Genomic DNA, 13,645 nt, shown 5'->3' on the forward strand with positions numbered 1-13,645 from the left:
GGAAGTGACGATGTTGTGCTTTCTATAAGGATCCATGTTGAACAACTTGTCAAACATTTGTCATGTGATGAAGATGGATTGGAAGAGCTGCTACACAGTGCCAGATATGTGTGTGTTCTCCTGTCCCTGTAGAAGAGCCTCTCTCTCACTCACACGTCGTCTCTGTCTGTCTGGCAGCAGTACAATCCTCCTGGGTCCAGCCACTCAATTTGCATAACTCCTGTGAAGTCGATGGCTGATAATGATGTACAAATGAAGAGGGCCACATACACACGTCACTGGTGGCAGATGGGAGGTGTGTGTGTGTGTGTGTGTGTGTGTGTGTGTGTGTGTGTGTGTGTGTGTGTGTGTGTGTGTGTGTGTGTGTGTTAGAAGGATGACGAAGACCAACAGTCTTAAAGAACCCTCCATCATCATATGGGTTCGGCTGTGGCCTCTGTTGAGTTGCCCATTGTTTCCCCAACATGAGACATGGTGAGCCAGGCCCGGCACGACCACACACACACTCAGCCCACCTGACAGCCGTCAGCCCCAGACAGACAGAGGTTGGAGAATAACACGTAGTCGCAGCGCTCCGAGGCATCGGGCCAGAGCTGCTTCTCTTTTTGGAGCTGGATGTTAATTGATTTGATCATTCCCCGTGGTCTTTCCTCTTGGAGAATGTGTATCTCTGTATGTCTCTCTCCATCTCCCCTCCTGCCTCTGTGTCGGCTGCAGGCAGACCTGTTCCCTAATTAGTGAGTGAGTGAGTGAGTGTGTGTGTGTGTGTGTGTGTGTGGAGATGGCAGCAGCTTAGCTACCTGCCTCCCCATTAGCACTCAGTTTACACTCCATTTTAATGAGTCCTGCTGAGTCTGACTCCTGCTTCCCTCCCTCCCTCCACACACACCTCCTCACCTTTTCTTGTTGAACACGTTCAGACCTGGTCCACAAATTGTACCAGACGCACAGTATGCTACGACTCCATACATGCCAGGTCTCCCTCAGAGGGGTAGCAACACAACTCATTCACTGAGAGGACGTGTTCCCTGACTGGCTCGTTTTGGTTGTCCTTCCTTGTCTGTGTTGAAGAGGGGAGGAAGGGGACAGTCTTTAGTTGAATCACTTTGGCAGATGTCTGCTTCTGTTAGGTTGGCAGAGTCGCACGGCGGCTCCTTAAAGGTACAGTCATCATCGGCGGTCAATTAAACACGCGAGGAGGAGGAGGATGATGATGAATGTTATTATGAATCAGTGGTGTCAACAGCAACGCTGTTGGTTTTTGGCATCAGATCTTAACATGTTGTTCAGAAACTACAGGTAAAAGGGATTGCCTTTGCTCATAAATATGGGTGACTTGTGTGAGATCATTTGACTTTACATGTGGAAGATAATTAGGGTAAACAGTAGAGAACGACAGAAATGGGTTTTTAAGAGCCGATACCAATTTCTGGGGGTCAAGGAGGCCGATGGCTGATTATTTTAGCCCGATAATAAATATAATTACATTGGAGCATTTTGTTGAGAACTGTTCCCAGAGACAAGCATGTATGTAACAAATCAATCATACAACCATAGTCAATTTGACTTTATCAATTTAACTACCCAACAACATAAAGGTGGTAATCATTTATTTGAATAAACTGGGTAAATGAAGATGGCGTAGGTCTACTCACAATACAGGTGAATTCATATTCAATAGGAGTGTATGCCTGCATTGAGCTCGTGTTGGCTGATTCCAATGGTCTTTGGGGCTACAGGTGACAATCTGTTTCCCTTTCATTTGGGACCATGTTAGGCCTACTGATAAATAACATTTTCATAGAAGTAGCCTATTGCTTTATTTTATAAAAATGTGCGCTGTCTCCTTTAAGAGAAAAGACACCACTTGCTTGTCATGTAGCCAGGCAGTAGGTACTATTCTTCTTTTAGGAGAATATAACAGTCCCTCATCCCTGTTGAGGGTTTTGTTGCCTCAATACAGCTTGAAGGAATTGACATTTTAAACTACAAATGTATTAACATGTATATAAGAAAAAAATGTCAAGGTGTTACTGTTGCCTATGCTAAAATGTCCTGGAATGCAGCCTTAGGACAAGTGAACTGGAACAAAGTCTCGTTGTTGTCTGGCAAATATAATATACAGTTGAAGTGGGAAGTTTACATACTTAGGTTGGAATCATTAAAACTCGTTTTTCAACCACTCCGCAAATTTCTTGTTAACAAACTATAGTTTTGTCAAGTCGTTTAGGACATCTACTTTGTGCATGACACAACTAATTTTTCCAACATTTGTTTACAGACAGATTATTTTACTTATAATTCACTGTATCACAATTCCAGTGGGACAGAAGTTTACATACACTAAGTTGATTGTGCCTTTAAACAGCTTGGAAAATTCCAGAAAATGATGTCATGGCTTTAGAAGCTTCTGATAGGCTAATTGACATCATTTGAGTCAATTGGAGGTGTACCTGTGGATGCATTTCAAGGCCTACCTTCAAACTCAGTGCCTCTTTGCTTGACATCATGGGAAAATCTAAAGAAATCCGCCAAGACCTCAGAATCAAAATTGTAGACCTCCACAAGTCTGGTTCATCCTTAGGAGAAATTTCCAAACGTCTGAAGGTACCACGTTCATCTGCACAAACAACAGTACGCAAGTATAAACACCATAAGAACACGCAGCTGTCATACCGCTCAGGAAGGAGACGTTCTGTCTCCTAGAGATTAACATACTTTGGTGCCAAAAGTGCAAATCAATCCCAGAACAACAGCAAAGGACCTTGTGAAGATGCTGGAGGAAACAGGTACAAAAGTATCTATATCCACAGTAAAACGAGTCCTATATCGACATAACCTGAAGGGCCACTCAGCAAGGAAGAAGCCACTGCTCCAAAACCGCCATAAAAAAGCCAGACTACGGTTTGCAACTGCACATGGGGACAAAGATCGGACTTTTTGGAGAAATGTCCTCTGGTCTGATGAAACAAAAATAGAACTGTTTGGCTATAATGACCATCGTTATGTTTGGAGGAAAAGGGGAGGCTTTCAAGCCGAAGAACACCATCCCAAATGTGAAGCACGGGGATGGAAGCATCATGTTGTGGGGGTGCTTTGCTGCAGAATGGACTGGTGAACTTCACAAAATAGATGGCATCATGAGGAATGGAAATTATGTCGATATATTGAAGCAACATCTTAAGACATCAGTCAGGAAGTTAAAGCTAGGTCTTCCAAATTAACAATGACCAGAAGCATACTTCCAAAGTTGTGGCAAAATGGCTTAAGGACAGCAAAGTCAAGGTATTGGAGTGGCCATCACAAAGCCCTGACCTCAATCCTATAGAAAATATGTGGGCAGAACTGAAAAAGCGTGTGCGAGCAAGGAGGCCTACAAACCTGACTCAGTTACACCAGCTCTGTCAGGAAGAATGCTAACATTCACCCAACTTATTGTGGGAAGCTTGTGGAAGGCTACCCAAAACGTTTCACCCAATTTAAATAATTGAAAGGCAATGCTACCAAATACTATTTGAGTGTATGTAAACAATTGTGAAAAACTGAGTTTAAATGTATTTGGCAAAGGTTTACATAAACTTCCGACTTAAACTGTATCTAATAAGGTGAAGGAAGTATCATACCAACTCATTCATAGAATCTACCCTGTAAAGACATTTATTATACACAGATTTAAAATAGCTATTGATAACAAATCTGTATTTTGTGGTTGTGACCCAGAGACTCTTAACCATTTATTTTGGGACTGTTCTTATGTCAGAAGATTATGGAGGGAATTAGACAATTTTATTTTAAAAGAAACGACTATTAATGTTCATCTGAGAGACTCGGATGTTATGTTTTATTTTGATCCAAATGATATGGACCCTGATTTAAATTTCATTGTTAATTTGTTTATCTTTCATAGCAGATTCTTTATCCATAAAATGAAGTGGGCGGAGAACAAACCCTTCTTCACATTGTTTAAGATATCATTTCAAATTAATATTTCAATTATAAGTGTAAAAACAAAAAATACATACCATAAAACTTTTTGACAAATTGAAAATGTATCTCGATATGTAATACTGTTAGGTTATTGTCTGTTAGGTTTATGTTTATCTGTTTTGTTCATAATAATAAAATAAAAACATGTAGCCAGGCAATTGTGACATGGGCATTTATTTTTTATATTTAACCTTTATTTAACTAGGCAAGTCAGTTAAGAAAAACATCTTATTTACAATAACGGCCAAACCCGGGCGATGCTGGGCCAGTTGTGCGCCGTCCTATGGGACTCCCAACCACGGCCGGATGTGACAGTGTGTCTCGGGAAGGGAAAGACAAGGCATGTAGTTAGATAACTCAGAGAGTCAACAACGTTGGTGAAATTAGCATTTTTTTGCGTTATGGTTTACAAACCCGGTATCACCAAGACAGTTCCAGGGTAACGTTAGTGAACTGACGTTAGCTTCATAACTAGCAAAGTTAGCTCTCTGCTTAATATCGTTGATTAACTAACCTAGCCAGCAAGCTACCTGTATGAGGTTTTGTAAAGTGCTGCAGACTGTACGGACATTGTTTTGCCTAACAGCAAATTAATGAACACTTTCAAAATGTTTACAGCAGCATATATGTTCCTCGAGGACAGGCTAACTAACAATGAGTAGCGCTGACGTGCAGGAGAGAAAAGTGCCGTCGCGCTGTAAGGGGGAAATAGCCTATGCGGATGACCGCTCGTTCTCTAAACAGATAGGTGAATGTGTGTGTGTTTGCATGAATTGCGTTGGTATGTGTGAGTTCTTGGAGCTCTCTCCCAGGATTACTGACTCCCCAGTGTAGTTTATTTTCTGTTAGCCCAGATCTCATTAGGATGGGCTGTTGTTCTGACTCCCCCTCAAGGTGACTAGAGTTGTGTGTGTGTGTGTGTGTGTGTGTGTGTGTGTGTGTGTGTGCGCGATAAAGGCTGTGGAAGGAAGAAGATGCCTTCATTAGTTAGATGGGGCTCATTAAAACCTAACACACTGCCAGCCTGGCCAAGCTAGGAGTTTTCAGCACACTGGACTTTTAGAAAGAGGATGGGGCGGACTCTCACTCTGCAGCAATTAGACAACCCAGAGGTCCAGCTTTTCTCTCTCACACACACACACACACACACACACACACACAAACTCTGCGCTGAGCGCTGTGTGACAGGGTCAGGCCGTCGTGGGTCCCTCAAAACATGGCCTCCACTGTGGTATTTAACTGTGCAGATAGACGCTCTTCTGCGAGACTCGTGTGACTTCAGTACCTAGTGGGATGTTTGTCTACAGCTTTATTGCTGTTTGGAACTTTTAGAATGTTTGTTGTTTTCTGTTCTAGGTCCCGTGTGGCTCAGTTGGTAGAGCATGGCTCTTACAACTCCAAGGTTGTGGGTTCAATTCCCACAAGGGACCAGTACGGGGGAAAAGTATGAAAATGTTTGCTCTCACTACTCTAAGTCGCTCTGGATGAGAGTGTCTGATGGAATGACTTGAATGTAACAAAAATGTTGCAGGGTCATGATGGGTTCAGTGGCTGCTGTTACCAGGTATTTTACCCAGGATGCAACATGGCCATTGGGGCTGAGGGTTTGTTTAAAAAGCGAGTGGCGAGCGGACATCGGCAGCTTTGTTTACAGACGGTGTTTACGGTGGCGTCTCCGCGGACATCTGCTCCACGCTCCTAATTAGCCGTAATTACCGAAGAGATAGAGACACTCACTTCGCCAACACGTCTCTGTCAAATGAATTTACTGTTGACTTAGACACCGGGGCTGTTGGGCTAGACAGAGGGGCATGGAGCAGCAATGGGAGGTAGAGAAGGTTAAGATGCGGGTCCTGGTTCATCCTAATAGAGAAAGGTGGTCTTTCCACAGCTTCGTAGCACAACTCATCATAACATTCAATAGTGATTTGTCCGTCCCATCCACGTGTTAGCATGTCTAAATGCACATTCCTCTTTTATTTGGCCCTAAGTACTTTCTTCCGAATTACAACTTCCACAGATTTTAGTTATGATTTATTTTGTTCATGTTTGAAATGAGTCCAAAAGCATGGACGCGTGTGGTCGGCTCCCTTTGTGAGGAGCTGATTAGTATCATGGTAGTAATTGCCTCTAGTTGTAGAGAGTGGTGTAACATTAGATGAGCACAGGGCTGGGTGGTTTTGACAGTCTTCCCCTCTGCCTCCTCCCCTCTGAGGCCTGGTTCCTCTTAGTAAGGAGTTAAATTGGATGGTTAATTCGGCTGTTATTTACCCTGTAATTCATTAGTTTCGCCCTGCCATTGGCAGCGGGCAGGCTGTAATTTCACGCTTGGCAATAAAAGATGTCTCATAATCTGCTTCATTTAGCAGCCAAAGAATTTAATGAAATTAACGGCGTCTCCTAATTAAGACGGTGAATATTAAAGACCTGCTATCAAGGCCCTGTAACGAGTGGCGACGCGATCCGCCTTCCGCCGGATTGGGAAAATATCATTTCCCAGGGAAAAGGTTGTCGCCGTGACGACCGCTCGGAGCTATTTTGGCCATGATGACATTTTTGTCATGCACTCTAACCCCTGGAAATGAGATTTGAGGGGCTTGGGGGTGGAGGGGGTTGTTCTTTTTAGTTTTGGAGAAATAATTAAATGAGAAACACACCGGCATCAATCAGAGAAGCGTGGTGGCTTTTAGATTGTGTGATGGTTCTGATCCGGTTACAGTATTCTCTACTGAGCAGTAGACTTTCTGATTGATATAGAGTTGTTCTGTCTGAACACACTGGGACTCAAGTGTCCCAGTGGTGACTGTTGGTTTATGGTGCATTTTGTTTGTGTGTCTGTTTCTGTATGCTAGACCTGATTCCCTCACTGAGAGTACTATCAGTCTTGGATTAGTTGTCTGTTTCTACCCATCCTGTTGAGAAACAAGTCTCTCTAAAGAGCTTCTTTAACAAGACTGATTAGACAAAAGAAAAATTGTCTTTGACCCCAGGGGCTTCTTTTAACTCATTCAGGAAAGGAAAGAACGAATGTTTCTTTTCCATCCATCCGTCCTCTCTCTCTCTCTGTCAGAAACGGTCGCAGGGCGAGAGAGGCTTTATCTGCTAATGAATTGAGACTGCTGAAGTAAGGTTTGGGTAATTGAGTTTCTAATTAATTACCCAGAACTCTTATCAGATAAATCAGTTGCTAGGCTACATCTCAAATGGCACCCTTTTCCCTACATAGTGCTCTGCTTTTGATAATAGCCCTATGGGCCCTGGTCAAAAGTAGTGCACTATTTAGGGTTCTATTTTAGATGCAACCAGGGATAGAGGGAGCATTTTCTTCTTCGTTGGTATTTTATTTGATCTGGTTTTCGCTGCTCCTCGCCCCGATATGCTCCCCTGGGCCTGCCCTTTCCTGTCCTTGCCTCATCAACGCTGACCTTGTCATAAATGCCATGATAGATTGTGTGTGTGTGTGTGTGTGTGTGGGGGGGTCAGCTGTTTGTTCACCTGCAACCGCCCGACTATAAGGTGAAAATCTGAGGCCGCACCAGAACCTAACCTGCTAATATAGGAAATGCACTGTAGGCTACAGTCAGAGACGGCGGAATGATTTTTGACAGGGAGTGCAGGATTTTTTGGGCCTGATTTAGATATGTTTCTGCTTATAATTTCTGACATTTTGGTAGGCTATTTGTTGGTCAACTTCTCTGTAATTAGATACAGGCAGCTTCTCTTCTGTCATACTGTATGTTGCTCTAGAAGACTACATAAACCCTTGCTCAGCAGAATGTCATAAATGTGTAGAATTAATGCTTCAGTCTATTTGGCATCTGTAAAGTTTTCTTTGTCATGTGCTTCTTTCGTGGTGCAAAGATGTTTAGGGACCGTGGAGAAAATGCAATAACTCAACAATAACAAAAAACAGGAACATTTTTACAATTGTCCAAATGACATCAGTTTGACTGTTTGTCAGGAAATAGAAAGCTGTGGAAACGAACACCATGTTTCTGATCATATCTCAGTTCTGATTGGATGCATGTTTTATGTGGTTGAAACACTATCAGCCTTTATGATGCTGATAAAGATGGCACCTCTACAGACACAACACCTGCAGACAGTATCTAACTGTGCATTTGCATTCTCTCAAGATGCTGAAGGAAATCATATTTCTCCATTTGAAATGTAGCCTACATTTGGTATATAGTTTTACTGCAAGAAATGCCTAAAGCTGCAATATGTGACTTTTGGGCGAGCTGACCAATGGGCGAGCTGACCAAATTCACATAGAAATGTGAGTTATAGATCTGTCGTTATCAATTGAAAGCAAGTCTAAGAAGTGGTCGATATCTTCTATGTGATCTATTTCTATGCTTCCCTTTCTTAAGTTTAGTGTTTTTGCATCTTTTACTTTCGGTTTTGTACACCAGCTGAAAATACAATATTTTGGGTTATGAAAAATATATTTGACAGTGGTTTAGATGGTACAATGATACACAACGACTGCTGGTTTTGTCACATAAACTGAAATTAGGCAAACTATTTTAATTTTAGCAACCAGGAAATGGTGTCATGATTTCTGCATATTGCACCTTTAACTCTGCAGGAGTTAATATTAAGGCTATGTGAGAGGTTCTAGTCCTACAGTCAGTGTCCAGATTTCAGTTTCCTTTTAACCCATCTGAACAGTAGGCTATAATTTCCTTGACGTGCCATAGGCCTATTTGACGTTCTCGTCTTGTGACAGTTGATTTGAATAGCGCCTCACAATCATCACACAAAACATAATCACAAAAAACAAAATGTAGCCCATAGATATAAATTGCACAAGAATTATACATTTAAGGATTTTTGAAATGTATTGTTTTATCTTTATTCGCCCCACCCCCCTGCCCTTCATTATCACAATATTTAATGACCCTAAACCCAACTGCGGGTTATGAGTCAACCCAGCATCACTATTGTGTCAGCTATTCTCTCATGTCCATGTGCGGATGGGCACCTACTTATGACAGTTTATTAAAAAAATATATTATTTAACCTTTATTTAACCTGGCTAGTCAGTTAAGAACAAATTCTTATTTACAATGACGGCCTACCAAAAGGCCTCCTGCGGGGACGGGGCCTGGGATTAATAAATAAATAAATACATTATAAATATAGGACAAAACACACATCACAACAAGAGAGTCATTATTATCTGCATGGTGAAACGGCTGTTGGGGGCAGATTCCGTCATGGGCATTGTACCGTAGTAGCAATCTCTCTCACTTCCTCGTTCAGCTTGTCTGGTCCATTCCCTCCCCTCTCCACTATGTCCCATTGATCAGGGCTATAGGGACATCATGATATCCTGGCCTGGCTTCACACCACTGTCCTGACCAGTGATGATTAATGACCAGTGGTGTGGTTTGGCTGGCAGAGTGGACATCTCTTCAGGCCAGATGGCCAACGCGATAGAGGAGCGTTCGAAAAGCGCCTTTCACGGAGGCATCACTCAAGACATGCCTTAGCCAGCCCTGGGCCCTCCTTCGCACCTCTTGACAGCCCCCAAGACAGGAGTTGCCTGTTTGGGAATGACACCCTTAATTTAGGCTCCTGCTCTCCAGGGACACCCAAGAACAATGGGCCCAACAGATCCCCGAGGGAGAGATGGTGCCTCCCCCCTATCACCCAAATGGGCCGGCTGTCAGTCCCGTCAAGGGTCCAAGGGAGGGTGTATTGTCTGGAGAAAAAAGGGGGATGATGGTGATTAGGGAGTTGATTAGTGTGTTTCAATAGAAAGGAAATGAACCTGGGGAAAGTTCTCTCCTTATCAGACTGTTTGTTTACAACTGAACGGCTCCACTGGCAGGTCTGCCTTGAGAGATTGGACAATTACACCTTTGATAGTGCAGACCAATTGAGGGTGGCTATCGAAGGCAAAGAGAGGGAGGTTTTGGAATGTTGATTGTTTTCTAGGTAGCCATTTTGGACCTGAGTAAAATACAAGCCTGTTTGTTGTAGTAACAGTTGTTACGGTTTGAACATGAACCGATATAATTAATTAATAATCGCGCCCTTGCTGCACGTTTTGAGGAAGCTTTTCCTCACTAAAAGGAATGAAGGACATCATCTCCTCAGCCCCCCAGGGCGATCGACCTTTTCCTAAGCACTACCCACAATACTTCACAGTGCCTCTGTAGGAAGTGTCTCCGTAGCAACGAGGAAGACAAAGAGTATATCTGGGATGTATTTATTTCCTCCATTTATTCTTGTGCGTTGCGATCGGAAGACCTTGTGAGCTGTCAAGTCCCCCGGAGGTAAAATAGAGGCAACGTGTGAGTCACTAGTGGAGCGGAGAAGTTGAATAATGAAAGATATTACCAATCCGGAGGGTCGACGTGCCGTTCAATTAGCCTTCCCCCTGCAAACTGATCGCTTGTCGTCTCCACGATGGATGGCTGAAATGAATATGCACACTTCTATCACAAACAGGGCCACACGTAGAAGAAATATTGGCCACCTAGTTCACTCCCCAGTCTGTAACGCTTGGCCACCTCTCTCTCGCTCTACACCCCAAATCACTTTCAGGACTATCAGCTTGTACCTTTGGAAGTTGAGATCTGAGTTGTGATGTGAAGCCAGAACGGCCCTGATGTGATGATTGTCTCTTTTAATAGTGATTCAACAGTGGTTGTTGTGACACCAACACACTGAGAGGAGGAACTGAGATAGAAACTGCATCTCTCAGCAAATACACAGTATATCAAATCCATATGATATCCTGCTCAGTTCAACATGGACCTGACTGCATCTCTATTATGCCAGGAATCATTCTGTACTGCAGAGTAGAGCTGCTTATTGGCCAGGCCTCGTTGCTGTCCTGTCTGTCGCTAGCTGCTCCCATTGCAGAGCCCAGTTTAATTGACAAGTGTGTTTTCAGGCGCCCAATTATGAGATAAGCAATCATTCCCAGGCGAGGTCGTTGGTTCCTCTGCTTCCTCCTTTGTCCAAGCCAAGGGACAGGACACTACGAGGCCTTAATGAAATGTGAACAACGCCAGAGACACGGAAAGCAGGACTCTGTCTATCAAAGCGCTTGGCTGTCCATCTCTCTCTCTCTCTCTCATCCATATCTTTCCCCCCTCCACCCCCCGTTGCGTGCTAGTTAGTCTTTATCCCCTCATCCCCCTCTCCTCTCCTCCTCTCGGACTCTATTAATATCTTACTGTCTGTGGGTGTTAACACCACGTTAATGTGGTACAGGTCCAGTGAAGTGACACGCGCAGCAGCCCGGCTGTAATTGCTAATCAGCGGACAGTTATATCCCTCTCTTGCCTAATGAATTTGGCTGAAATGCAGCGTGGGTGGGCAGCCGCCCTGAAGGGCCAGTCATCCGCAGCTGATGTGTGGAGGAGAGAGGAGAGAGAAGGATGTTAACAGTCTTGGGTCGGCGCTAATGTGTCCAAAGAACATTTCAGTTTTTTTCCCGTTCGCTCGATACTTCTTGCTCACCACTGCTGGTTATGTTTCCGTCTCTCTCCCTCCAGTGTGTATATACTCTCTTAGTTTAAGTGCTTTTCCTATCCACTAAGGATCTTTGTTTCTCTGGTCAGGGAGTGTCACAGAATTATAGTGGGGAGAGATCACATTTTGCATCTTTATTGTAAACTTGATTTCAGCATGGTGACTGCATTGAGTTGCAGCCCGTGGCATTCTATATGGTCTCCCTGACTCAAGAGATTCTAGTTCCAGAAATCAGGGTTAACATACATCGATCCCATTAACCACCTATTGACGATGTTTCTTGTATTGGAAGATGAGCTATGTGTTGTAAATTCAGTGATGACTACAGTAGATGCTAGAGCGGTGGTTTCCAAAACTTTTTTGCTTCATGACCCACCATGACCCATCAAAAGTGTTGAGTGGTGAAAACACAGACGAAATAATAAGTAGAACACATCATCTTGGCAATGGAGAGATAATGTTGCTGTTTCAAAGCTAGTCTCCTGCCATCCCACACATCCTGCCATGGAGCTGAAAGAGAATTGAGCCTTTTTAATGCCAATTTCATGCAATTCTATACATTTTGCCATGGAGCTGAGATACATTTGTGCAGATTTTAAGATCATGTCCTACAATTGTACACATTTTGACATTGCTAATGCTGTGTTTATGCTCGAACACTATAACAAAATCCAGCAGCAAAGTCCAGCTTTTATTTAGATGATTTCTCAGATTATAAGCTATTATTGAAAGATATATAGGTACTGTATATTACATTTTCTACTTTCTATTTGGTTTTAGTCATTTAAGTTGACACCAAAATCGTTTTTCCATCCTGAAAATGTATTTAAAACAACAAACAACCTAGATACATTTCATCAAGCACAGTGGTTCACAAACTGTGGGTCCTATAGGGCATGTATCTGTGTTATTGTGTGTTATGGTCCTCCTCACCCTGTGTCTCTCTGTGTTCTCTCCTATAGGGCATGTATCTGTGTTGTTGTGTGTTATGGTCCTCCTCACCCTGTGTCTCTCTGTGTTCTCTCCTATAGGGCATGTATCTGTGTTGTTGTGTTGTTATGGTCCTCCTCACCCTGTGTCTCTGTGTTCTCTCCTATAGGGCATGTATCTGTGTTATGGTCCTCCTCACCCTGTCTCTCTGTGTTCTCTCCTATAGGGCATGTATCTGTGTTATGGTCCTCCTCACCCTGTCTCTCTCTGTGTTCTCTCCTATAGGGCATGTATCGTGTGTTATGGTCCTCCTCACCCTGTCTCTCTCTGTGTTCTCTCCTATAGGGCATGTATCTGTGTTATGGTCCTCCTCACCCTGTCTCTCTCTGTGTTCTCTCCTATAGGGCATGTATCTGGTGTTATGGTCCTCCTCACCCTGTCTCTCTGTGTTCTCTCCTATAGGGCATGTATCGTGTGTGTTATGGTCCTCCTCACCCTGTGTCTCTCTGTGTTCTCTCCTATAGGGCATGTATCTGGTGTGTTATGGTCCTCCTCACCCTGTCTCTCTGTGTTCTCTCCTATAGGGCATGTATCGGGTGTGTTATGGTCCTCCTCACCCTGTGTCTCTCTGTGTTCTCTCCTATAGGGCATGTATCTGTGTTGTTGTGTGTTATGGTCCTCCTCACCCTGTGTCTCTGTGTTCTCTCCTATAGGGCATGTATCTGTGTTATGGTCCTCCTCACCCTGTCTCTCTGTGTTCTCTCCTATAGGGCATGTATCTGTGTTATGGTCCTCCTCACCCTGTCTCTCTGTGTTCTCTCCTATAGGGCATGTATCTGTGTTATGGTCCTCCTCACCCTGTCTCTCTGTGTTCTCTCCTATAGGGCATGTATCTGTGTTATGGTCCTCCTCACCCTGTCTCTCTGTGTTCTCTCCTATAGGGTATGCTTCTGAAGAGGAGTGGCAAGACCCTAAACAAGGAGTGGAAAAAGAAGTACGTGACGTTGTGTGACAATGGCCTGCTCACATATCACCCCAGCCTGCACGTGAGTACCACCTGTCACAACACACACACACTGAACACACACACACTGAACATGAACACACACGCTGAACATGAACACACACGCTGAACATGAACACACACGCTGAACATGAACACACACGCTGAACATGAACACACACGCTGAACATGAACACAGACACACAGACACTGAACATGAAGACTGACACT

General features: G+C 43.6%; 1 protein-coding gene across 10 annotated transcripts in view; it reads left to right on the plus strand.

Annotated features, from left to right (window-relative positions):
* Nucleotides 1–13,645, plus strand: part of LOC106575459 (arf-GAP with GTPase, ANK repeat and PH domain-containing protein 1) — a 295,680-nt gene that overhangs the window by 197,097 nt on the left and 84,938 nt on the right. For all 10 annotated transcript variants that reach the window (XM_045698088.1, XM_045698090.1, XM_045698091.1 and 7 more), the window contains one exon: nucleotides 13,353–13,457. In XM_045698088.1, the coding sequence (XP_045554044.1) occupies nucleotides 13,353–13,457 (105 nt within the window). The remainder of the gene's footprint in view (nucleotides 1–13,352; nucleotides 13,458–13,645) is intronic.

The sequence above is a fragment of the Salmo salar genome, chromosome ssa16 (genome assembly GCF_905237065.1).
Source record: "Salmo salar chromosome ssa16, Ssal_v3.1, whole genome shotgun sequence".
Taxonomy (NCBI): Eukaryota; Metazoa; Chordata; class Actinopteri; order Salmoniformes; family Salmonidae; genus Salmo; species Salmo salar.